A 26,367-nucleotide genomic window follows, 5' to 3' on the forward strand; every position below is an offset into this window, starting at 1 on the left:
TCCCTGAGGTGCTGTGTGCTGATTACAGCCAAGGCTGAGGACTTTGACTTGGGTGTGTCAGTGCTCCTGCGGGGACCAAACCCAGAGGTTTCTGGCTAGAAGGTCTTGCTCCTCCACTCAGGGTTAGGCCAATTGTCATATTTAGGTTCAGGAAGGGATTTTCCCACATGGTCAGACTGGGACGAACTTTGCGGGTGTTTGGCTTCCTCTATAATGGAGGGCATAGCCCTCTACCCTGTGTTTCAAGTGTATATTGACGTTTTGTAGAAGCAGGATGTTGGCTGCCAGGTTGTCCTGCTTGACCTGTGGCGGGTTAGGGTGTCAGGTCTGTGCTGTGTCAGGGTTGAGGATGGCCTCATGAAGTTTTGAGTATGGATTGTATGGGGTGGTCTGGATAGGGATGATTCTGCCTCGGGCAAGACAGGGTTGGACTAGATGACCTACCTCTGGGGGTCCTTGCCACCCTGTGTCTCTGTTGTTCTGCCATTCAGCTCAAGGTTTTTGGCGGCTCCTTGGGTGAGTGCTACGATGTTCGCAGTCAATGGCGGTGCAGCGGAGGCAGTAATGTGCAGCCAGGCACGGGAGTGGAAGGGCAGGCATGGAGTGCCTTTGGGGTGCAGGCATGGAGTTAGCGTGTCTGCCTCGGGGGATAGCAGGGCTGCAAGCAGACAACGAGCTTGGTGCAAAGCCTCGTCTCCCTCTGTGACTGGTATCACAGCTCGGGAGCAGCAAGTCCCTCATGCCTGAGGCTTAGCGCAATTAGCTGGCGCTAGCTGGGATTGTTCAGGGGCAACGTGTCGCCGCGGAGCAGGGCTGTAAGGCGAGCAGCAGCGGTGGCCCAGCGGAGCGGGTCAGCCGGCCTTGCAGGGTCGCCCCTGGGCCCAGCTCGACGGTGCGGGACGCGGGGCCCCGGGCGCCCCCGCCCCGCTCTCCCTTCGCGGCGGCGGCGCCGAGGGGCCCTGGCGGGCGCGGCCCGTGTGGCGGTGGCGCGGGGGAGGCTGGGGCCGGGCGCCCGCACCTGAGCCTAGCGGGGCCGTGCAAGGCTCCGCGGGGGCGGCGGGGCCGTGCCTGTGCCCGGGGCGGGGCCGCGTCCACACGGGACGCTCCTGTGGCGCGGCGAGGGCTGAGAGGCTCGTGTGTCCGCCCCGCCTCGCCTCGCCTCGCCTCGCCTCGCCTCGGCCCGGCCCGGCCCGGCGGCAGCTCCTCGCCCCGCACCATGCGGTCTCCTCCGGCCGCCGCCTCCCGCCTGCTCCCGGCCGCGCTGCTGCTGCTGCTGCTGGCGGCGCCCGGCGGCTCGGACAGCGCCAAGGCCAAGCAGAAGGCGCCGCGGCAGCGCGAGGTGCTGGACGTGGTGAGTCTCGGCGGCCCGGCCCTGCCCCCCCGCGCCGGGCGCTGCTCCCCCGGGGCCCGCCTGGCGCTCCGCGCCGGCCCCGGCCCCGGCCCCACCACGGGCGTCTCGGCTCCGGGGCACCCCGCGGTCCTCGTGTGGCCCCGGCCCCCGCGGAGAGCGGGGAGACCGAGCGCAGCCCAGTCCTTGCGCGGCGCCGGGGCCGTCCTGCCGGCGGGCCGGAGGAGCCGGGAGCCGGCTCAGTCAGTCGGGCCTGCCCCCTGCTGGGCCGCCAGTCGGACGTCCAGGTGGGCTGCAGGCAGACAAGGCTCTTTGGGTGAATGGGAGCTCTTTCCCAACACTTCGAGAACTTGTTCTTTGCAAGGTTTCGGGCACAATTAATCACCCGTCTTGAGGCAGAGGCTGTCCGTGTTTTGTGCTGTCCCGGCTGGGATGCAAGCCAACCCGCTGCGCGCACAAGTGCAAACGCGTGGCCGGACAGGCTGCTCCTTGCGGGACGGCTGCTCCTCCGGCACCCGAGCCCGATGCTCCGCCGACCTCAGCCTGCCGTGGGGGGACCCGTTGCATGACAAAGCGGAACCGGACAACAGTGCAACGGGACTACGTAGGAAAGGAAAGAACTGGCTGAGCACAACCGGGCTGTAAAGGTAGCAAACAGCATCAGGGAGCTCTCGCCCGGGTTGAAGGCGGCTCCCAGCTTCACTGCGCCTCCATAAGGACCGTGAACAAAGGTGTCATTGTCACTTCCTATTACTATTTGCCACCAGGGCGTTCACTGAGCCTGTGCTCCTTGAGTATAGCTGGCCTGTGGCAAAATTCTTTTTTCTGAGTCTCTGCTGCCTCAGGAGGACTTTATAGGTAATTTATGGCAAAGGGGAAGTTGAGGGATTTGTAGGGACTCATTATTTACTCTCTCTCCTGATGTAAGAACTAGGGGACACAAAATGAAGCTAGTAGGTAGTACGTTTAAAACTAACAAAAGGAAGTTTTTTCACATGGTGTGTGATTGAAGCATGGAATTCGTTGCCCCTAGATGTTGCCTGCAGTTTAGCTAACAGTTTAGCCAGGTTCAGAACGGGATTGGACAAATTCCTGGAGGAAAGGGGCATTACTACTAGGCGGGGCCAGAGTAACCCTTGAGTGGACCCTAGGCAAACAAACTCATGGGCTCCCAGTTGAAGATGAAATTTTTATGTTACTTTTTTCACTCAATAATTATAATATGTAAAATAAGCACAACTGGGCCCCTTCTTCACTTAGGGCCCTAGGCATGTGCCTAGTTTGCCTGCGCGTTAATCCGGCTCTGGTACTAAGTATTGAGCCTGGGAGTTAGGGATACAGCCTCTGACTCAAAACTTCCTAGACCTTAAATGCTGGAGATTGCTAGTGGGAGAGGAACAGTGGAGAAAAACCCTGGTCATACCCAGTTCACTCCCCCTTTCAATATCCACTCTCTGCCACTGTGACACAGGATACTGGGGGACATGGACCATGATCTGACCCAGTAAATGGCAATTCTTCTGCTCTTATTTATTATTTCTGTTACAGTAGACTCTCCCACTCCTTCCCTCCCTCCCTTTGTCTTGGTCCTGTTCATGCTAAGCAAGAGAGCCCTTGCCCTGAAAAACTTAGACACCACATAGACAGCAGGACTATAGTAACAAGTAGGCTGACTCATGTGATGTTTTGTGGGTGTTGTCAGAGTGTGACCATTCTTTTTTGATTTTGCAAGAGGGTTTTTTGGGTGCAGTTTTGTTAGTTGGGGATTAACAAAATGAGGAAGATAAGGGAGGTACGTGAGGAAGCGAGGAAAACAGAAGCGCCAAATATGGAGGGCGGTAGGAGTTGGCTGATATGAAGAGAGATGGTGGAGGGGTGAGGACTGGAACAAGCAGCCAGTTAACAGAAGGGGAAAGAATGCTAAAAATTAAAACTGTAGTTGAGTATCCTGACCTCATCTGTCTCTGAAGTTTCCTATTGCAGCTGCTTCTGTCTCTGCTCTGCTAGTTTTGTCCAGCTCAGCTCCTCCCTGGACTGACTCACCAGAACTCGCATGCCTAGGGTGAGTTGGAATTGCATGAGTCTGCACTGCACAGTTCAGGGTCCAGAGATGGAGCAGGACACAAGAAGAGGTAGTCCTAGCCAAATTGTACTTTCCTTTCTCCCAAGCATTCTGTTTATGCTGTTAAATGCCATATTTTCCCATATACAACATGCATCTTTCCCCCCCAAAACAAACTGCTGCAAATTGCAGTGTGCATTTATATGTGAAAAATATAGTAAAGAGCAGTTTCTGACTCACCAGGCAAAAAGCAATATTAAAATTTGAAGGAGAATCATTGGGAGCAGAACAATTGCCAAGCTCAGCTCCCTAACAGCTGCAACTGTGGCCCCTGGTAGAAGTTACACTTAAGACATGATGAACTTGTTAATCATGCCTTAAGTGGTAGCCTGGCCACACATTCAAGTAATTAATGGCAAGATAGGGAAAATAAGATACAAAATTATTATCCATCATTAGGGATCTACTCAATTTGCAGTTTTGTAGTTCTTGTGGAGACTGCAACTATGATCACTGCAAAGACTGGTGTTTCCTGCAATTTTCATAGATTTCATAGACATTTGGGCTGGAAGGGACCCCGGAGGATCATTGAGTCCAGCCCCCTGCCCAGGGGCAGGAAGTCAGCAGGGATCATAGGATCCCAGCAAGATAAACATCCAAAAGTGTCTTGAAGCTGTTCAAAGTAGGTGCTTGAACTGCCTCTGGCGGCAGTCTATTCCAGACCTTGGGGGCTCAGACAGTAAAGAGGTTCTCCCTTATGTCCAGCCTGAAATAGTCGCAGAGGAGTTTGTGACCATTCAATATTGTCATCTCTTGGGGCGCTCTGGTAAGCAGACGTTCCCCCAGATCCTGGTGAACACCCCTAATAAATTTATAGGTGGCCACTAGATTGCCCCTGAGCCTGCGCTTTTCCAGGCTGAAGAGTCCCATTGCTCTCAGCCTGTCATTATAAGGTCTGTTTTCCTGACCTCTGATCATGCATGTGGCTCTTCTCTGGACTCTCTCAAGCTTCTCCACATCTTTTTTGAATTGTGGAGCCCAAAACTGGACTCAGTACTCCAGCTGCAGCCTCACCAAGGCCGAGTACAATGGGAGAATGATGTCCCAGGATTTGCTTGAGAAGCATCTATGGATGCAAGCCAGCATTTTGCTCACTTTACTAGCCTCAGCATCACAGTGATGGCTTATGTTCATCTTGTGGTCAACGATGACCCCTAAGTCCCTTTCATCTGTAGTGCTAACCAGCGTAGCACTGCTGAGCCTATAAGCATGCTGCAGGTTTTTCCTCCCAAGGTGGAGAACCTTGCATTTTTTGGTGTTGAATACCATCAAGTTCTCATCCACCCATTTCATGAGCCTGTCAAGCTCTGCCTGGATTGCCCTCTGTCCTCAGGTATGGATGCTTTACCCCAGAGTTTGGTGTTGTCAGTGAACTTGGCCAGCCCACTGCTGACATCAATGTCCACATCATTGATGAAGATGTTAAAAAGTAAAGTAGACTTTCCTTGCGAATCCAGGATCGCTCCCTTGAATAGCAACCACTCGTCCTGAACTCCCTCCCCTTTGGGTGGATTCCATTTTGCATGAAATCACCAGAAAAAAACACTTATTAAAAATGAAATGCTTAAATTAAACTTAAAAAAAAAAAAGGTTGACGGTTTTTACTTACCCTGTGTGCCCTCTGTGTACTCTAAGTAGATCCCTACCCATAATATGCATAATGCATGTAATTTTGTTGTTGGTTACCATCATACCTTAATTTAACATGTGGTTGGTAGGCTTCTGGAACAAGGAATGCCAGTCAGCTGATTGTCATTCCCAGACCTGGGAGCGCACCAGAGCTTTTCAAGACTGGTGTACTTTCAGTGCTGGGAGCACTGGGCACCCACCTTGCTACTTGCCAGTGCAGGGGGTGCCTGGGATTATGATCTCGGGCTCCGTCTGCCCTGGCGAAAGGTATGATTGGGGTCTGATTCCCAATCCCACAGTCACATCTTCTGCCATGCATGTATAGCATAGCAGGAGGTGTGATGGTTGGGATCAAGGATCAGACCCAATCGCACCTTCAAGTAAATATTTGTCAGTGGCCCGAGTTTCATAGTTGTTAGGGGCTGGAAGGGACCTTACAGATCATTGGGTCCAGCCCCCTTGCACGTGGGCAGGAAAGACTGCTGGGATCAAATGATCCCAGCAAGATGGGTGTCAAGTTACTTTCTATAAAAGGAAAGATCTTTTTTTTTTTCATTCTGCCTTTCAAAAATGACGTTTACACTGTATTCCAGGGAGCATATGAGAGAAAATATGGTATTTTTGTTTAAAAGAAATTGTTACTTTGTGAAAGCAAAACTTGCTATGAAATAATTTGGGGTGAATATTGGACCCAAACTGATGTTGCATTCCTAAAGGCTCTGAGGTATTACTGTACAGTTTTGTACACTTAACTCCTGCAGGTGTGAGACAGCATCCTGCATTCAGGTTCATTGCAGATTATGGTTGTCAAATCCACATCACTCAATTTTTCTTTAAACCTGCCATTTAGTACTTAACCTCCAGTACCTATGTTTGAGCACTATGTTGTGGTCTGCCTTGCTCTAGGCAACTGTGAGATTCTGCCCCATAAAAAGAGTGTGTTGACTATAGCTCCACAAGAAAAGTTTGCTAATTTATAAGGAAAAATGTTTCTACATGAGTATTACAAACACTGGAAGGAAAAGTGAAAATTAACTAATTTTAAGCTGTCTAAAAAGTAGTCTTTTATATTTTTCTTGTCTCCTTACTCTTGGGTTCTGAAAACTTCCACTAACTGCACAAGAAGATTCTATATGGTTTTTTTCTATTAACAAAATAACCATTGCTTTGGACCCATCTCTGGTACTTCATTTACAGCAAATGCAACTGCCAGTGCTAATATATTCACTTAAGTGTTTGAGGGGTATGTGACACTGCAGTTTCTTTATAAACAATTGTTTGCTTGGGCAAAGCAAGCAGTCTTGCTTTCTTAGGCATCAGAATTAGTAAGCAAGTTATGAAACAAATGTTGTGTTTTTCAGTACAACGGGATGTGTTTACAAGGACCTGGTGGTGTTCCTGGACGGGACGGGAGCCCTGGAATCAATGGAATCCCGGGGACACCAGGAATCCCTGGTCGAGATGGGCTCAAAGGTGAAAAAGGAGAATGTATGCGAGAGAGCATTGAGGAGTCTTGGACGCCCAACTTCAAACAGTGTTCATGGAGCGCATTGAACTATGGCATAGACCTTGGGAAGATAGCAGTAAGTTAGTCCCATAAGGAACCTTAGGTTCTTACATTCAGGAGCACCACAGCACATGGTGAAGATGCATGTGTATAGAGATGCATTTAAAATGCACATTTCCAGTGAGAACTTCCTTTTGTTCTTGTGAGTGGTCCTATTTAGAGATTTAGTTTAGGCTCATTCCTACTATACTTAATAGATGACTGTATTACTCATTTCTGTGATAGTTTCAGGTGAAAGACTGAGGTGGTCTGATGGTACACGCAGCAGACCTTGGGTGAGGTGGTCTCATGGTATATGCAGCAGATGGTAGGGTCAGCACCCCCTTCTGAAGCAGGAGGCTGGAAGCTGTGCTATGGCAAAGCAGTATGTAAACAGGCTGAGGTTTTCAGCCTGCGCTACAGAGCTGACCCATGGGAGAGGTTTGAGGTTGAAATTATGAAACAGATAAATAAAACTGGGAAGAACAAAATGACTTTGTTAGTGTAGTCTTTGAGGCAACTTAGCTGTTGGGCATTACTTCAGAAAGAGTCAACTAGACGTGGCCTATTTTGCCAATTTCTCAGACTGGAAATGGGTGCAAGCCTTTAATGATGGAATTTTAAAATAAGAAAACACAAAAGTTTGATGTAGCGAGAGTGCCCAACAAGCAAACAAAAATCCTAGCCTCAGAACGACTAGGTGAAACTGCTGCTATGTTACAAGAACCACCCCTAGAGTAACAAGTAGCATTTTCTTCAGAATGGCCCATAGGTTGAAGCTCTTTAGCACTTTATGGGAAAAGCAACTTATTTTAGGAAAGAAAAAAGTTTCTTGCCCAACTTTGTAACCTGCATCAGAATTAAGAGAACTTTATGTTTTTTTACTGATTTTGTGATTGCTAAACCCAGGGTGCCTACTAAGGAGAACTCATAACAATGTTATATCAGGACTTAGAAGTCAGGTTTGGATATACTTACCTTGCTTAGAACCACAGTAATATAGAACAGCATCTTTCCACCAACTTTTCCTGGCTGCTATTTGGTGTGGCCTGTGGACTGGCTTGAGGGAGCTGATAACATCATTAATGTTTGCAAGGAAGGGAAGGTGCTTCTGAGGTCCAGAAAACATAGAAAGATATTTAGATACTTAACCTTCCAGCATGCTCCTTACCCTTTTTGGTGTGTTTGAAATACAGTTGAGAATTTTGTTGTGGCATGCCTCCCCTCCCCACTTTTTATTTTTTTTTTCCAGTGAATGGGGGAGAGGGTGGTTAGTATATTCCCAAACTAGTTAGTAGAAATAGGTTCAGAAATTAATGCATTGCAGTAGCCAACAATTTTCCTTTCTCTTCTATTAGGAATGCACGTTCACAAAGATGCGTTCTAACAGCGCACTGAGAGTTCTCTTCAGTGGCTCACTTCGACTCAAATGTAAAAGTGCCTGCTGCCAGCGCTGGTATTTTACGTTTAATGGCGCTGAATGCTCTGGGCCACTTCCTATTGAAGCTATAATTTATTTAGATCAAGGAAGCCCCGAGCTGAATTCTACTATTAATATACATCGTACTTCTTCAGGTATGTATGTCAAGGCTATGTGAGTAGGGATAGATTGAAAAGAGTCTCTGAGCAGAGTGGGAATCTTATAGAAAGGTGCACATTAGAAACCTGGAGGCCCCTGAAGGGGAAGCAGAGGTTCCTGGATTACTAAACACAGCACTTGCATTAATTCTGTTGCTGGTTTGGGTTTACAGTTGAGTTCCATTTTTACTGTGGTACTTGCTTTAGTCAGACTTCATATCCTAGTACAGGGGTGTCCAACCTTTTTGAATGTGGGGCCGGATCACAAACTTTTTAGTGGGCTGGCAAGCCATATTCAAAGACCTCACAGGAAGTGGTATCACATCAGGAAGTGATGTCACGTGACCTTTGACACCAATGAAGGTTTCAAGAATATATGAAAGGGTCACGAGCAGACTTTAAAAGCAGGCTGTCCTTTAAAGGAGACAAACATATAACTGTGGCTTTTCTCTTATGGGCTGGCAGAGTTCCAGCCTGCAAGGGGCTACGTGGGGCCCCGCATACATTAGGGCACTGGGGTCTGGAGGTTGGAGCAGTGAGGGACACTGGGTTGAGACTGTGAAAAGCAGGGAGTCCCCCCCTGCCACATGCACACAGGTAACGGGAGCCCACAGTGACTGGCCTAGCCCCGGGGAAGGCACAGTCTTCCCGCCCTGGCCCTACCTGCGGCGCCCTGGCCAGGCAGGAGGCAGCAGAGGCAAGATGATGAGGGCGAGCCCAGCTGCCACACCGCCTCCGCGGGTCTGCATCGCTGTGCTGCGCTGGGCTGCAGGGAGCTGGAGGCGGGTGGCACCTTGGGGTGCAGTGAGTGCTGGCTCCGCCCCGCACAGCGCGGCCAATGCCAACAGCCTGGCGGGAGGAGGCACCTGCCTGCGCCGCTCCGCCTCCACCAGGGACCTGGGGCTGGGCGGTCAAGCTGGGCTGCCTCTCACCTGCAGGCAGGGAGTGGCAGCTTCCCCACATGGTGCTGGGAGGAGACAGGCCTGGTTTGCACTCTTCTTCCCACACGCACCGTGTCGGCAACATCAAGCTGACATGGTGCGTGTGGGAACTTTGTCCCTTTCCCAGCCCTTCAGCAGCCATTAGGAAGCTGCTGAGGGGCTGGGGGAGGGACAAGGGGTGGGAATGATTCGTTTCCCGTTGCAGCACCGTGGGCCATAGAAAAGGCCTTGGCGTGCCACATGTTGGACAAGCCTGTCCTAGAAGTTATAAACCTAGAAGGTAATCCCAATGAGGATCAAAGGGAGCAGGAGAGCACACAAGCCTCCATGGCTCACCAAAAGCATCCGGGAATGTCTCCTTGCTAAAAAGCAGGCATATACCCAACGGAAAGAAGGGGTCAGCACCAGGGATGACTATTCTGCAGTTGCTCGGGGATGTAGGGGGGCAGTTAGGAAGGCCAAGGCAGAGATTTGGACCTGCTCGAGATGGAATTAGGACTAGCTTCTCAGATTAAGGACAATAAGAAGTCCTTTTTTAAATACATAGGGGACAAAAAGAAGGTCCCAGGTAATGTGGGGCCCTTGCAGGACGTATTGGGAAATTTGGTCATCACACCAGATGACAAAGCTAACGTGTTTAACGATTTCTTTGCCTCTGTCTTCCTAAGTAGGGACCAGAACAGCCACCTCCCTGCTGGGCCCCTCTCGGGCCCCGGGGGAGGCACACCTGGGCCAAAGGTTAGCAAGGAACTAGTTAGGGAGCTTCTGGAGGGGCTGGATGTATTCAAGTCAGCCAGCCTGGACGATCTCCTCCCTAGAGTTCTAAAGGAATTGGCCGAGGTCGTTGCAGGACCCCTGGCACGGCTTTATGAGCACTCGTGGTTCTCTGGTGTGGTGCCTAAGGACTGGAAGAGGGCCAGTGTGGTTCCCATCTTCAAAAAGGGGAAGAAGGAGGACCCAGGAAACTATAGGCCAATTAGCCTTATCTCGATCCTAGGCAAGCTGTTTGAGAAAGTTATGCTGGCATACATCCAGGAGGGGCCAGCAGGGGACTGCATGCTTAGGGGCAACCAACACGGGTTCATCAGTGGCAGGTCCTGTCAGACCAACCTGGTGGCCTTCTATGATCAGATCACTAGATCATTAGATGCAGGGGTAGCAGTGGACATAGTCTTCCTGGACTTCCGGAAGGCATTCGACACTGTCTCTCACCCCGTTCTCATTAAGAACTGGGGGACTGTGGTGTGGTCACCAACTGGCTGGAGGACTGCACCCAGAGGGTGGTAGTGGATGGGTCCTTCTCAGCCTGGAGGGATGCGGGAAGTGGGGTCCCCCAGGGCTCGGTCCTTGGGCCCACGCTGTTCAACATCTTCATCAGCAATTTGGATGAGGGGGTAAAAAGCACCCTGTTCCAATTTGCTGATGACACTAAGATGTAGGGGGATGTGGGCACACTAGAAGGAAGCATCAGGCTACAATCAGACCTAGACGGGTTACAGGGGTGGGCATATGTGAATAGGATGGGATTCAACACAGACAAGTGCAAGGTGATGCACCTGGGGAAGAACAACTGGCACCATACCTACAGGTTGGGGAACTCCCCTCTTGTCAGCACAGAGGCAGAAAAGGATCTTGGAATCATAATGGACTCCAAGATGAACATGGGCCGGCAGTGTAGGGAAGCAGTCAGGAAGGCCAACTGCACCTTGTCATGCATCCACAGATGTATCTCGAGCAGGTCCAAAGAGGTGATCCTCCCCCTCCATGCGGCGCTGGTTAGGCTGCAGCTGGAGTACTGCGTCCAGTTCTGGGCACCGCACTTCAGGAGGGATGTGGACAACATGGAGAGGGTCCAGAGGAGGGCCACTCACATGATCAGGGGGCAGCAGGGCAGGCCCTATGAGGAGAGGCTACGGGACCTGAACTCCACAAGAGAAGGCTGAGGGGGGATCTAGTGGCCTGTTATAAACTAGTCAGGGGGGATCAGCAGGCATTGGGGGAGTCACTGTTCCCCCAAGCACCACCAGGAGTGACTAGAAATAACGGTCACAAGCTGGCAGAGGGTAGATTTAGGCTAGATATCAGGAGGCGCTACTTCACGGTCAGGGCAGCTAGGGTCTGGAACCAACTTCCAAGAGAAGTGGTGCTAGCTCCTACCCTGGGGGTTTTTAAGAGGAGGTGGGATGAGCATCTTGCTGGGGTCATTTGACCCCAGTATTATTTCCTGCCATGGCAGGGGGTCAGACTAGATGATCTACTCAGGTCCCTTCTGACCCTAGAAACTATGAAACATAAGAGAATGACCTCTAATCAAATCGACTGACCTTTGACATAATACCCGCAACTGTTTTAAATTACTGTAAAGGGGCATACTGTATGAAGCCAGCAGCTCAGCTTTTTGTAGAGGGAGACATTGCTTTCCTCTAAACAGTACAGCTGCTTGCATACGTTTAAAGAAAATTTAAAAAAAGCAGCAGCAGAAAACATGCTTTACCATAAGCAACAATGTTACTTTGACCTGGTTCTGTAGCATAGGTATAGATTGGGTGCATTAAAAAGTATCAAAAACCCTGCTATCTAAAGGTAGGTCAGTTGGCTGTTAGATAAAAGCACCAAAATGCCCTCCTCAAGCTCCTGATCTGTGTAGACACTGGGCAACCTAGGTCTGTGGTAATGGACCCCTTTCTTTAAATTTAAGTGTAGGTTTTTTTGTGTTTAACATCTGCAAGCACTGTATTTCTTTAGTAACAAAAATGGTGAGACCCTCTCTGTATAACCACCATGGACTGTTTTGAAAGGGGTCCATTACCACTATTTAGTCATCTCTGATTACTGCTGCCAATGTAGTGGAGACTGACAAAAGTGGAATGATCATGCATGATTCAAAAGCCTAATTCCTACAGCAATATCATTAAAAGATTAAAAGACACTTTGGCTAGTTTTAGACTACTTTGCTACATCTATTTTCTACTGAGGCCAAGATATACTGTGATGGGCTTTTACGTTTTTAGAGAATTATCCAGTTAAACATAAAAGTGAATAAAATTTTAACACTAGCAATATGGGCACCACTAACTTCAGATAGCTATGGTAAACTGCTGTTCTTTGGTTTAAAAGTTAAGGGAATATTAGGCAATATTATGTTGACTGAAATAATGCTTTCTCTTTAAACAGTGGAAGGATTATGTGAAGGAATCAATGCTGGGTTGGTGGATGTTGCTATCTGGGTTGGTACTTGTTCAGATTATCCAAGAGGAGATGCTTCTACAGGATGGAATTCAGTCTCTCGTATCATAATAGAAGAGATGCCAAAATAGATTTTTTTCCAACACCTATTTTAACACATCATCTCCAAGACTGTATCAAATTTTTAGCATACATTGCATACAATTTACTTTGAAAATTATTATTTCTATAATTTTGATAACTGGAACAGAAGGCACAGGTTTGCTTAAGTTTAACACAAGTTCTTATGTGTTTTAGCACACAAATATCCGAAACAAGCTTATTAAAGTCTTTTTATTCATCAGTCAAATTTAGTTATGGATATGTATCACCTTTTTGTAATAGCTGAAATTACAGCTTTTTATATCTTAAATAAACACACTTCTACAAAACAAGCAGGATATTTTATTGTCAGTAGGATGCAAAGAGTTTTTCAATGGCTATGATGACAAGTGCATCAGTATGTACAATTTTTGATATTCAGCATTTTACAGGAAGATCTGGACAAAACACTAAACTTTAGCCTTCATTTCAGATTTCAAGTGCATTACTTATCCTAGATTATATTATCTACAACCTTACTATACTTCTGAGCCAATGTCCATTGACTTCAGTGAGAACTTGCTCAGGGACAATTTTAACAGAACAAGTTTGGCAGACTTTCAAACTCTTTTCCTGCTCAATTCAGTAAGTTGTTAAGAGGTTTTTGGCACCCCCTGTTTTCAGTATAGTATTTGAGAATAATGAAATGTGCTGACAGTAGTAGTAAACAATTTTACTGCTATAAACTAGTAAGTTATTTTAGTGTTATTTCAGTTTATCAACTAACTTGGATAAGAGACACAAAATTATTAAATGAATACTTGCATTGCAAGGAAAGAAGACAATAACTATTTAAGGATAGGCTCAAATGCTTTGAGCTTTATGGCCTTCAGGAAGGTGTGCAAATAATGATTAAAAACTAAATCTCTTTAAAAAAAAACACTATGCAGTCAGTCTCTTAACACTAGATAATAAATGATCATACCGACCATTCAACAACTCACAGCTATGTAAAACATGCTAAACAGTCACTTCAACAGTGCAATATATCCAATGATCGTACCAAATAAATAGGTTTTGTTTTAATTATTACAAAATATTTAGGAAGGAAAATTGCTTGGAACATGAAAGCCAGTTCTGTACTAAAGACATAAGAAATCAAAGGAAATTACAAAAGCATGTATAACATGCAAAAATGTAACAGCTGCATCTCTCAGATCTTTTTAAAATGCCCATGTCAGTCTGTCAAGTTATACAATATTTGCTTTTCAGACTGCCCCTGCATCTCTTCAATTCCCAGCTCCTACTTTCAGTTTTATTCCTGTAGGACTAACCCACTTCAAAATCAAGGGCAGCCAAGTTTTAATTCTTGGAAGCAATGGATGCGATGCTGCTGAGCACTAGCAAGGTATGAAGCTGGCATTTGTCTCCCAAGAAGTCTGTCCTTTGCCCATTTTCACTGTTATGACTGGTAGACTTCAGAGTAGTTCTAAGCCTTGCACTGAATGGTTAATAGCTCAATGCCCTATTCAGTCAGTTCTACATGCTAGCATATAGCTTTTTAAAAAAAAAAACAACCCACCTTCATAAGGCACAAGTTAACACCCATTAAAGAGTAATTAGTTAATATAGTAATTCACCTGGTGACCTTTAAAGTACACATGAAAGCGAGTAGACCCCATCTTTCATCATTTTCAAAATGAAGAAGTTCAGTTAAGAGTTAGTGTGTGTATAAAAGAAATAAACACTACTGAAGAAAATATTCCCCTTCTATTGCAAAGGAGCTCTTTGGATGGCTCACTTAGGAAACAAAAATTAATTTAAAATACTTAAGTTCCAGTCTTGTAAGCTAAAACTAGTTCTGTATGTGTACACTAAATCTTACTCAGATCAGTCATGGGTTCCTCATAGATTCTCTCATAATTGCATAGCAAACTTGCCAAGTTTCCTCAGGAACAGAGACTGCAGGTCAGCCATCTGGCTTGCAGAGATTATCTAACCTGCATTCTGCATAAGTGTTGCTCAGAGATTTATTAGTTCCTGTCTCCCTCAGTTAACTGATATTTTACACAATTCCACTGAATGTCTTATGCCACTAGTTAGAAGCCTGATTATTACCACTGATAGTTTTTCCAGATGCAGAATTAAGAAAAACAGACCACTGAAAAGCACTTCCCTTGAAGAGTGTGTTCCCTTGCTATTTTTACAAATGAATTTCTATGAAACGTACTTTCATCCGCTTACTGCGCAAAGGGCTGCAACAGATTAGAAAAGGGATACGTGACACCTGGTCTGTGCAGCTTGTGACCCTGCCCAGTTCCAGGAGGTGAGGAGCTGTACCTGTGCTGCTTCTCCTTGCCTTCTCAGCTCTACTCAGATGTGGGCCAAATGGTTTCAGCAGCCTGTTTGCAGCTGGGGACTTTGCCTGCAAAGGGGGCTATGCAGCTGGGAGCTGCACCTGCGCTGCCACTTCCCATGGCCTCCTGCTCCCTGGCATGGGTGCAGCTCCTAACTTTCTGGCCTTGGTTCAGGGAAAGCCCCGTCCCCAAAGGCAGCCCCAAAAGCCACTTAGCCCGTGCCAGACTGGGGGCTAGTTGTTCTGGCACACAGCTTACAGAAGGTTGCTGGCTCCTGGGTGAGAACAATCATTCCCTTAAATTATAAAAGAGAAAGCATCTGTTTTTTTCTTCTTCAATTAAAAAAAGCCTTCTCCTGTTCAAGCTAGTTTTGAGACCACATAGGGACATGTACACTCTGCTAAGCTGTCAGACCATAATGCTCAAAAGAAAGAAAGATCATCTGCACTGAAAAAGCCATACTCCGTATTAGAAAAATGCAGTTTACAAAAATAAGCACCAAGTTTTGTTTTTTAAAAATTAAGTCCATCTAAACATCCATTTATTACATTATCCCAGAGTTCGACTGTAAAGCCATTAACAAAGATAAGAAGAAAAAGTGGAGTACGTGGCCAGTGACAGATTAAAATTACTTTGGTTTGATGCAGCAAAAATGCCCCATTTTGCAAGATGCCGTGGGTGTTATCCTAAAACTGGGACTTCAGCAGATTATGAAACATGCAGAGTAGACAGCATGCCCCTCCCACTATGCTGTACTGGAGCAAACAGAACCTCTGCCTTTTTATACTGTACCCAGCTGCCTCATCTCATGCAACCCTTGCTGCAGTGGAGAACACCGGCTTGGGACATTCTGAGCAATGAAACTTATCTGCAATTTGTCAGGATTTAGGAGATCCTGAATGTCACTGAGAAGTGTATATACAATTTCACAAGGAGACAGCAGAGGACCTGCATTAGCAGATTTGAAAGCCATCAACATTTTGACACTACACTGTGGACACCAGGTGCAGCTTTATTAGAGAGAAGTAGAAGTTAGCTCCCTTTCCTTTTCTGAGGGATCAGTTCAAAGGACTAAGATAATCAGAGCTGTTCCAAGACTGTTTTTACCCAGCCACCATGTTACTTCAGTTCCATGCAGAGGTTGATTCACAGAGAAAAGGTAAATGGAGTGATCTGGGGACATTACCGCACAAGATAAGGAAGCCAGAGTTGCTGTCTCCAAATTCTCTCATCAAATCACTAGATCAATCCACAATCAAGACAGATTTGTGTACACTATTTGTCCTAGATGAAAAAAATACTTTAAAACAAAGGATGATAATTTTTTCTTGATGCAAATATGCCTACCTTTAATTACTCTCCTTTTTTAAACCAAGCAAAAAACTAGATACATTTTCATACATTGCAAAGGTAATACAACAGGCAGGAGTCACTCTGATCACATTGGGAATGATTCCTTTATAAAATCCTTGAACTCCTTCTTTCCTTTAAAGACAAAAAAGTATATTTACTTTTACCATAAAAAAGAATAGTAAAACAAATACAGAACCCTCAGGATGTCTTTGCTTTATGCATTTTAGTCACTTTAGATTAAAGCTATATTTCCAGATCTATGGATCTTTATATTCTTTAAGGTGAAAGAATGACATTTGAAAAACCTCACTCTTTTCATTGACCTGTAAAACTTTCTGTGCAGATGTCATTTATTGCACTCGTCTCTTCCTGTATTTTTAGATTCTTGCCTGCTTTTACAGCATGATACAAAGAATGTATGCAGATCTGAATCCACACAACATCCTTATTCTAGAGAATTTAATACATGCTAACTCCCATCCTAAACTGATAAAGCTTAAGGGCTTTGCTGAACTGAGGCATTAACAGCTGCAAGGAGACTGAGGGGCAACAGTTCTGTTTAGTGAGCTGTAGTTGATAATCTTTCATAGTGGGGGAAAGAAAGCATCACCCTCCAGACCTTTCTGGTCTTACTGGCCAATAACCAAGGACCTCCAGCCATTCCCATCTGCAGATACCTATGTTAATGCTGTGGAAATTCAGAGAGCCCATTTAATGCAAGAGGCACTTTTGTGCCTAATTCTGAGACAGATTTTACATTAGAGTATATGGGGCTCAGTTTCTCACCTTTTTATGTAATTCAAGTCAATAACAGGTTTGTTGAGCTAAATTATGTGCTCACTTATCCCTGTCTTTTGTCTTCACATGTAACCCTCAAATGACACCCATAAAACTCCAGACTTGAGTAGCTTTGTATAGCTGTAATCTAATTTAGTTCTAGCTGGGTTGGTTCTGCAGGACTAAGAAAAACGTAGTACCAGGAAACCCCTCATCACTAGAAGCCGGCAGATACAGCTTTGACTACACAGGGTGGTTTCATTTACAGTGGGACTGTGCTTTTAGTTCTACAAGCCTACCTCCATGTCCTGCAGATAACATCAACCACTCCAGAGTACATATTGTGCTGATCCTGAAGACGAGCTCGGACTACTTGATATGGATATGTTGCTGACACAGCAAACATTTTGGATAGTGCAGCCATTGTAATGTATTCTGCAGTGTTCTAAAATAAAAATTACTAAATTTAGGTTAAATCAAGTTACAGACAACAAAATAAGATGCTGGGAAATATCAAACTGCTTTTGGAAGTCTAAGCTAAACAATACCCTGTTTTTTCCTCCCTAAGGTACATATATACACTGTAACAAAATTTACTTATTAAACATTAATACATACCACTTCAGGTACCAACACAAATTTCACTTGTAAACAAAAGTGTACATAAAAAAATATCTGCACAGATTTTACCTTTTTCTGTTTGTAACTGTGAAATTACAGGTGTTCCAAAAGGAAAACAAATTTTTAAAATTCCAAATTTTCAGTCATAAAATACTCAGCAAAATTGAAATGGATTTCCCCAATGCTAACTGGCTAGCAAGGAAATAATTACTTTTACCAAGTAAGTCGAAAGTGAAAAAATATCAGTATTTTCCTTTTTTTGTGCTTTATAATCTGCTACAAATTCTGTCAAAACCTACTAAAATGACAACTGTAGAAACAACAATCATATCCAACCCCTGTTCTAGACATATAGCTCTAGCATCCAAATGCTCCCAAACCATAAGAGATGTTTTCTTTTCAGCCTTCTTACCAATTTTGTATCTGACGGTCTGCTTTTATATTTATTGTATCTTGTTTTCAAATCCTCATATGCCATGAATTGAAGTGCACCATGTGACGTTCCAAACAGACCAGGCACAAATCCCTAAAACATATAGACAAAGAAAAATCACACAGGTTAAACTGCAGCCCCAGAAAGACAGGCACCCTGTTAGATCAGCTAATGCTAACATATAGCCCCTACCATAAAATATGTACCAAAAAATACATTTACAACATAGTAAGAGTTATAGTCTACAGCAGCCCGAGGGCTGGATGCGGCCCACCAGACCCTTTTATCTGGCCCACAGGGCCCCTAAAAAAATTTAGAAAATTAAAATTTATCTGCCCCTGGCTGCCTATCATGCGGCCCTTGATGGCTTGCCAAAACTCAGTAAGCAGCCCTCCACCCAAACTAATCACCCTCCCCTGGTCTACAGCCACATTTAGGTCTGTTGTCCAGACACTAGAACATGCACATACAGCCAACCAAGACGAGCAATTATGGTCTTTCAAACAATGTTCTTCTATGATCCAGGGTACAGGTGATGGGAGTCAGGGTAACAAGCTAATGGGATGTATACAAATCTCAGCTACCCAGTACAATCACTAATGTGCCAGTTTTCCAAAAGGGCAGGCTGGTTTAGTCATCAGCAGGGATTGTGGTTTTCTGTTTAAAAATCCCAAATTCTCACTTCCAACCTATAGCTCCATCAGCCCCGCCCCCCCCACTCCCAGTAGTGCCCGAGCCCCAGCATCCTGTTTGCCCACTGCCAATCTTATCTGAATGTCAACCTTATCTGTATTTTCTAGTCCCAAGCAAAATAGTACAGAAAGCTAACACAGAATCCCACCAGCTGGGAAGGGGGGAGCTGGCCTGGCTCAATAGAGCCCCTGCTGACTGAAACCATGTGCTCCTGCCACCCTGCTCTTGGCCCCGTCAGCACTGGCCCTGGGACACCCATGCAGGCCCCCAGCCTCTGCTGGCTCCCCGCCCACTCATTCCCAGTGCCTCCCAGCTCTGCAGTATAGGCGGAGGGTAGCCCACAGCCCTGATCCCCTGCTTGCCGGCAGGGAAGAAGCTGGTGCTGAGCACAGGGAAAAGCAGCCCCTCACCCGCCCCATGGCCAGCACTCCCTTCTGCAGGCGCTCGCAGCCCATGCAGGGCTGTCCTGAGCAGGCACAGGCAGCCTCATGTGGGCTGCAAGCAGCTGCAGCATGGGGCACCGGCCACAGGGCGAGCTAGGGGCTGCTTTTTCCTGCGCTCAGCACTAGCTTGTAACCTGACCCCACTGCCAGCCTGGGCCCTTTGCTGACTCTGGGCTCGCCCGTTGGGGCTGCGTGTGGCAGCAGCAGCTGTGCTGGGCAGTGTTTGCTGCTGCCCACCTGGAGCTCACGTGCTCGGCAGCACAGAGGCTGCGATGGCAAACACTGCCCGATGTGGCAAATGGGGGGCTGGGTTACAAGGTGATGCTGAGCGTGGTGGGGAGGGGGGGAAGCAGCCCCTTGCCTGCCCCATGGCTAGCACCCCACGCTGCAGCCACTCGCAGCCTGCCTAGGGCTGTCTGTGCTTGCTCTGGACAGGCCTGTGCAGGCTGTGGGCAGCTGCAGAAGGGAGCGCTGGCCACGGGGCAGGGAAGGGCCGCTTTTCTCCATGCCAGGAAGGAGCAGGGAAGGACCCTGGGGAAAAGCTGAGCACGGGGGGGGGGGGGAAAAAAAGTGGCCAGCATTCCCTGCTGCAGCTGCTTGCAGCCTGTGTGGGGCTCTCTGGAGCAGGCACAGGCAGCCCCAGGCAGGCTGCAAGTGGATGCAGCGTGGGGCACCAACCACGGGGCAAGGGAGGGGCTGCTTCTCCCACTACGCTCAGCTTTTCCCCAGGCTCCTTCCCTGCCCTTCCCACCACCTCGTCCTTATCTGTTGGTTCCGGCAGGGGGCAGCCAGGTGCTCCCAGGCCAGAAGCCCCCACTGGGGCTTCCAGCTGGTGGGGCGGGGCCAGGTGGGCCCTGCTGTTGCAGAACCCTGCTGAGGCTTCCCCTGGGTCCTACTGCCCTTGGTTCCTGTCATTTCTGACAGGAACAAAGGGCAGAGAAATATTAATTTTCTAAATTTTTAAGGGTCCCCGCAGGCCTGATAGAATGACTTCACAGGCCAGATGTGGCCCGCAGGCCATATTTTGCCCACCCCTGACCTAGATACTGGCATATTAGCATTCTCCCAATCTTTGGGAATTTTCCTAGCATTCCAGCATTGATTAAATCAACACCAGTGGCCCTGTGGTCTCCTTGACCAACTTATACCAACTCCTCCATATATGAAGGTGAACAGTCAGGGGGAAAGCCTAACTATAGCCTATGGTGTAGTCTGTTTATTATAGCCAGACACCTGGAGAGTCCCAGCCTGGACTAGAATGAGTTGAAGCAACCATAATCTGAAGATAAAGTTGCTTTGAGTAGATTGTTACATGGGGTACCAGGAATCTACAAAGGTCACTTCCTGTACAGAACAGCTATTGCAGGCAAGTCATTTGTTCTGGCCAAGAAAATACTTTACTTAGATTCCCCAACTGCAGATCAGTGAGTGAGAGAACTACTTGGTGTCAAAGCAACGCTTATTAAACCACATGAAAAGTCTTAATGGTCATTCGTTGGAGAGAGTTTAAGTAGGTCCAATAAGCGCAAGAAATAAAAACTTGTGTTCATAGGACAGAACATGAAGCCAGGCAAACAAAAAGAATCTCTATCAATTCTGGGTTAGGAACAAGGTATTTCACTTACTCCTAAATCTGCCAAAGCCGGCATTCATAAGCATCTGCTTTCAGAATAATGGGATTAGATTTCCCTCAGCAAACAGAAGAGGCGAATGCTCAGTAATGTAACCATTACTCCCCATGCAAGAGATCATGTTTCTTTACATTAGCGCCAACTGAATCCAAAAGGCCCAGAGTTTTTCAGGCCCCTCTAGAACTGGTAATTACCCTAATGTTAGAGCTTTGGGGAAAGACATGCACTATGGAAGTCTAAACTAGCTACTGTTTCCCTAAATTCTCCCGGGAGTGCAGGGGGGCAAATAGGCATTTCTGTCTAGCCATATTTAAAATCCTATAAAGCATGTGGGTTGCAAGCTGACAAAACCCAAAATGAAGATTACGGAGTGGTGTGTGACTGCAGAACTATCCATTGTCATGGAGAAGGAAGGGGAAAAATTAATAACTGTTTTAGCTGAACTGTGTCTAAACTGATGATTTACAAGAGGAAAAAAAATCAGACAGGCAGAGACAGAGGACAGCTACTTTCCATCTAATTCAGTCAGCAAGAGCAGCAAGTTGCAGCCCAATGTGTTCCACCCTATCTTTTAGAAAACAAATTGTTAAATTGTTAAAATGCAGTTCTTGGTCCTCCTTTCCATTTCAGTCACTTTCCTCTCAAATGAGTGCCAGCCCACAATGCAAGTGTCCATACATATACTTGCAGTCTTCTCTTCATTGATTTCACTACACTTCAGCAGTCTGCTGGCTTTACTTTCCATTAAGCTTTTTTGCTGAAATCTTGAGGTGGGGAAAAGATTAGACAGAAGAGAGGACAGCTAAACCGGGACACATAACTTCCCAGATGATAATATGTTTAGTAAGTCACCAAACCCACAGTGCCATGACATCCATGATAAATTCCAGAACTACTACCCATTAGATCTCAAATATTATTACCTTGTATAAACCACGTATGCCCTCCTTCTTGTATATCTTTGCAAGAGCATCAAACATTCCTTTGTATTGACGCTTTGATGGATTAACACCAGCCTCATACTGTAACACAAGCCGTGTCTTTGTTACCCATATTGGGTTTGTAATGCAAAGGGTCATGACTCCTGAGAACAGATGGAAGTTAGATTATTATGCCAGCTTTGAAAGTTTCTACCTGCTTGTTTAGTTCAGTACAGCACAGGCTTCTGTGACAACAAAAGCTACTCATTTTAGAGGATTACTCGTGTTACTTACAACAAACAGAGTTTAAGTTTAAACACATTCCACTACCTCCCTTTTCCTCAGCCCTCAAGGTTAAGCGCCACAACTAGCAAGTAAATAGCATTATGGCAGGCTAATCCTAAACTGGGACACACTTTTGCTAAAGCAGAAGCAACAGCTGATAGAATTTGAGGAGTCCATGCAGATGGCACATGCTGCAGAAGCCAGGGGTCTCTGTCCATCTCTTCCAGAGGTGGTAGAGAAGATACCCCCTCCTTTGCTCCATCTTTGCACAATCCATAGTGGAACCTAAACAAATTAGTCATTTCATGTGCTTCCAGATTTTCTGAGTTTGGTCTTCCAAGTGCATGCATTTTCAAAATTGCTTAGTCCTGTAGCACAGCTGTTCAGCTATGAACCACAGATTTATTGCAATGACTGACCTGATATAATGTTTTCCACTAATGTATAAACCCATATTTCAACAGTCAAACTACTCGTATAATTTGAAGTTTACATCCTAGTTTAATACATGGCTATCAACAAAATACAGAAATTTGATTTCTTGTCTGTGGTTATTCATTTTTCATTCCTAACACATGGTACAAGTTTCTCCACTTGAGAGGTCAGTCTAAGGAGCTCTGGAAAACCACTCTAAGTAGTGCTGCACCATACATTCCTCTTCAATATTAGAGTGGCTACATGTCCAGTCCAGTGCCTATTGAAGACATTCTATTCCAATGCTGCATTTCAATGGGTGCTGAATTAGGCCTTGGGTTGTCTTTTTTAAGGGGAAAGTGTTCAAGGTAAACTTTAACATTATAGCAAAAATTGACAACAGTTCTGCTTTTTATGCACAGCCGCCTGGTCTGGAATTTGCAATTTTAATGTATATAAATTAGCTCATTCATGCACAGGGCTGCAAAAAGTTTTAACTGTTGCTACTCATGAATACACGCAAGGAGTTCAGCCAGCCATCCCAACATCATTAATTTATTTACATGCATTAAGCAAGTGCAGTTGAACCGAAACACTTATACTTGCCACCTGGACAAAAGACAGTACTGACAGACAAACACAAAAAACAGCATATGGACAGGCTAGAAGTAAATGTCAATCTTATCTGCATTTTCCTCACCAGCCTCTGCAGCTGACACTAGGTGTTCAGTTGCACTAAGACTTTCTAGCTTCTCCTCCTTCTTGTAGGCTTTGATGGCATTATAGCTGGAAGAAATGAAACAAATTTAGGTAGAGATGAGAAAAATCCAGATTGCTTAGATTCAACATTAAGCAATGCCCTTAGAGCAGAGCTAGAGGTGAACAATCTCAGATGCAATACAAATTACTGAATTAGTTTCAGGCTACTTAAAGCATACAGTTGTAGTAGACAGCTAGGTGATAAAATATTATTATTGATAAAAAATAAGACTGCCTCATCACATTTAAAATTGAAGAATTAGTTTGGATGAAATGCTAACAAGACAGAGGCCTCCTAGCAAGGTTTTATGAAAAGGCAGTCTATAATGTAATCAGCTTTATCTGCTGAACTGGTCCCCTGTCCTCTGGGTTAAGTAAGCCATTGAGAGGTGAGCAATATGCAGTGAGATGAGAAGTGGAAATCTGAAAAGAATGAGGACTAGAAAACCAGTAGGATAACTTTACATAAACTGGTTTCTTTGATTTCCTGTTGTCATTGAGTTGAGCAATTTACATTTTAGTAAATATAAAATGCAAGTGATATAACATGGAAGAGACCCTGAGGACCAAACAAAAACCCAAGAATTGCCTCAAAAAAATAAGCTAACTTGCAAAAACAGATTTGTCCAAGTACTAAATGCTTCCAACTTTAGCAGACTAAATCACTTCAGGAGCCAGATTAATTCCCCCAGATCAGTCTAAGGCTAAGTTCTTTTATCCCCACAAGGTTCATTTATATAGTGCAGCTTCTAGGCAAGATTCTTAGTGGATGAAACCATACAAACTACCAGTGCAGCTAGTTAACATTTCTGCAGCACCTTGTGCAGGCATTACACTTTACAAGTGTGTCATATTGCTTTCCCCAAAAGTTTATATTACATATAAAGATATGAAACAGCAAGTGATGAGTGAGGGTAAATTATTCAGAAGTGATTTAGGTGCCTTTGAAAGTTTTGCCTATAAATGACATAGTTTGTAAAGCTGCATGAATCTTTCATAAAATGTACTTTTATCTATTTACCTCCCTCAAAATGAAAGTGCCACCTACAGTCCACAATCACTTTGCATAAAACACCAAAGGTTTTCTGGTTCTACTTACAAGAAAAAGTACAGGCCCCAGGAAGCACCTGCCCCCCACATGTTTGGAGTAACCCCCTGGTACAGGCCACGTAGTCCTTCATGCTTCCAGACAGTGGTCAAACAGTGCAGGATCCCATTGTACTTTGGTCTTAATTCCAATCCATCACTCACTGAATAAAAGAGAGATTACACTGGAAAAACAATGTTCTAGAAAGAGTGAAGCCAAGTGGCATAAAACTACGATGCAAATACACCTCCCTGTTTATCTTGAAGATAACATGCAGAGTTGAGGAAAATCACAGAGAATAAGCAAGCCTGGCTAGCTGTATTCTGAAGGCACAGAAGAGTTATGGGCTAAGAGCTCATTAGGAGAGTGCCTTACCCTGGGCTGAAGGAGAAGTCTGGCTGACCTGTTCCAGGTAAGCAGTCCTTTCCCACCAATCCAAGATGAACTCTACTGCTGTGTGCTGCAGGCAAGTAGCAGCATTGGCTTAAAACTGCCTCCCTTTTTTTAGTGCCCTACAGCTCTGTGCAATCTCTAGCCTATAACCTTTAATTTTTTTGCAGGGGGACCACAACAATGTTATTTCAAAAGAACGGTTTTTTTGTTCCTTGTTCTTTGCAGGAAACCCCCAGTTATATGCACCATGTGTCGGAGGTATAATTCTCAAAGCATCATGACCCAGTACATTCAAAGTCAGGGTCTGTAAGTGCATTCAGGTGGTCTTATCCCCTCACACTGTCACTGACTGGGTCACACAAGTGATTTAAAAAAAAAAAAGAGATGCATCAAATTACTTCAATAAAGGGAAAAAGTAAATCCTGTCCCCTTCCTACCCCACAGATGAATCCACTTTTCTCCTATTTGAGCAGAACTACCACAAGCAACTGGTAGGGAGGGCATGGAGGGACCCCCACCCTCCCTGACAGGGCCCGGGAACCCAGAGTGTCAAAGAGTGCTTGCTCGGCCAACCAGAGCACCGCCCCACCCCCACGTGGCCCCTCCCTCCCCCTTCCTACTGGCCCAATCTGGACCAGCGAGGAATGGGGGGGCCAGGGGACTTTTGGCCCACCCCCAGACCTGCTCATGGGTCTGCCCACAAATTGTGCTGCCCCCCCACCCCACCCCACCCCCATGACTGAGGAGGCACCAATTACCCATGTGAACTATGTTACCCAGGTTTTCTGAGGCAGGCACATAAGGTGCCTATACTGGAGCAGGGAGGCTGCACCACCACACTGGAATTCCAGTGCATAGGAGCAGGCTCGATTAATTAAGTCTGCTGGAGCGTGGCAACTACTGCACTCCAGCAGTTTCATGGATCAGCGTCCCCATGCTTCAGATAGCGTGGAACGAGCTTTAGATAAAGCACCCCTGCCACTGGTTTTGAAGCATGGGGACGCTGATACACAAGATGCTCCCAGCCCTTTAATCAGAGTGGCTCTTGGAGCTGCTCAAATTGAAGTGCCCCCCCAGCGTGTGTATAAACACCCTTAAAGTTTCAGCCCAATAAGGTTCAGTTAGAACAGAAGTCCTGGTGCACCCCGAGCTGTGGCAGTCGCTGCTATGATACAAGACCTAAGACTGCTGCCTACGCCATTTGTGATCCCACAGCGGGAGTTTCTCGGGTCTGACACGAAAGGGAAACAGAAGAGGAGGTTCAGCAGGGCCTGAACCGTGAAGGTGCGGCATCTCTACCCACCGCGACGGGGCAGGTCTACAACACGTGCACACGAGTGACTGGAGCACAGCGCAGTCCCCGAGATAGCGACCGACGGGCCGTGGCGCTGCACCCGTCTGTGTGGCGGGCCGTGTCAACCGGCGGTCCCGGTCCAGCCCCGAGCGGCTCTGCAGGGGAAGGGGACACGGCCCAGCCCCAGCCGCGCAGAGGGAGGAGGCGCGACCGGGGCTCACCTGCGAAGCGGATCTTGACCAGGTCAAGCGGGTGCAGCACGAGCGTGGAGACGACGCCGCCGCTGAGCCCCGCCACCAGGCTCTCGTAGCGCACGTGCCGCAGCGGGGACTGCGCGGGCGGGGCGGACACCGCGCACGCGGGACCCCGCGGCCTCTCCGCCGCCGCCGGCTCCTCGCTCATAGCGCCGCTGCCCGCAGCCCACGCCGGCCCCGCGCCCCGGAGGCGGAACAGGAACGTCCACAGCGGCTTCTTCC

General features: G+C 46.6%; 2 protein-coding genes across 2 annotated transcripts; one reads left to right on the forward strand and one right to left on the reverse strand.

Moving 5' to 3' along the window:
* Positions 1-988: 988 nt before the first annotated feature.
* On the forward strand, positions 989-12,784 carry CTHRC1 (collagen triple helix repeat containing 1). The gene is made up of 4 exons (XM_090040477.1): positions 989-1,351; positions 6,461-6,682; positions 8,004-8,220; positions 12,339-12,784. The coding sequence occupies exons 1-4, from the start codon at positions 1,217-1,219 to the stop codon at positions 12,479-12,481; spliced, it is 717 nt and encodes a 238-aa protein (XP_089896603.1). The 5' UTR covers positions 989-1,216; the 3' UTR covers positions 12,482-12,784.
* Positions 12,772-26,365, reverse strand: SLC25A32 (solute carrier family 25 member 32). The gene is made up of 7 exons (XM_090040475.1): positions 26,113-26,365; positions 24,217-24,367; positions 23,059-23,144; positions 21,663-21,823; positions 17,952-18,065; positions 17,218-17,363; positions 12,772-16,273 (listed from the first exon to the last, which is right to left on the reverse strand). The coding sequence occupies exons 1-7, from the start codon at positions 26,291-26,293 to the stop codon at positions 16,138-16,140; spliced, it is 975 nt and encodes a 324-aa protein (XP_089896601.1). The 5' UTR covers positions 26,294-26,365; the 3' UTR covers positions 12,772-16,137.
* Between the last annotated feature and the right edge of the window lie 2 nt (positions 26,366-26,367).

Source organism: Crocodylus siamensis, chromosome 3 (genome assembly GCF_052110815.1).
Source record: "Crocodylus siamensis isolate JL-2025a chromosome 3, ASM5211081v1, whole genome shotgun sequence".
Classification (NCBI taxonomy): domain Eukaryota; kingdom Metazoa; phylum Chordata; order Crocodylia; family Crocodylidae; genus Crocodylus; species Crocodylus siamensis.

What these genes read in the sequence shown, in the direction of transcription:
- SLC25A32 (XM_090040475.1), bottom strand. Translation starts at nt 26,293, where the DNA reads ATGAGCGAGGAGCCGGCGGCGGCGGAGAGGCCGCGGGGTCCCGCGTGC. An exon ending in GCATACGTGGTTTATACAAG is followed by an intron (nt 18,066 to 21,662) that starts GTAATAATATTT and finishes TATATGTTTTAG; the next exon opens with GGATTTGTGCCTGGTCTGTT. An exon ending in GACCGTCAGATACAAAATTG is followed by an intron (nt 17,364 to 17,951) that starts GTAAGAAGGCTG and finishes TTTTTATTTTAG; the next exon opens with AACACTGCAGAATACATTAC.
- CTHRC1 (XM_090040477.1), top strand. Translation starts at nt 1,217, where the DNA reads ATGCGGTCTCCTCCGGCCGCCGCCTCCCGCCTGCTCCCGGCCGCGCTG. An exon ending in TAGACCTTGGGAAGATAGCA is followed by an intron (nt 6,683 to 8,003) that starts GTAAGTTAGTCC and finishes CTCTTCTATTAG; the next exon opens with GAATGCACGTTCACAAAGAT. An exon ending in TATACATCGTACTTCTTCAG is followed by an intron (nt 8,221 to 12,338) that starts GTATGTATGTCA and finishes CTCTTTAAACAG; the next exon opens with TGGAAGGATTATGTGAAGGA.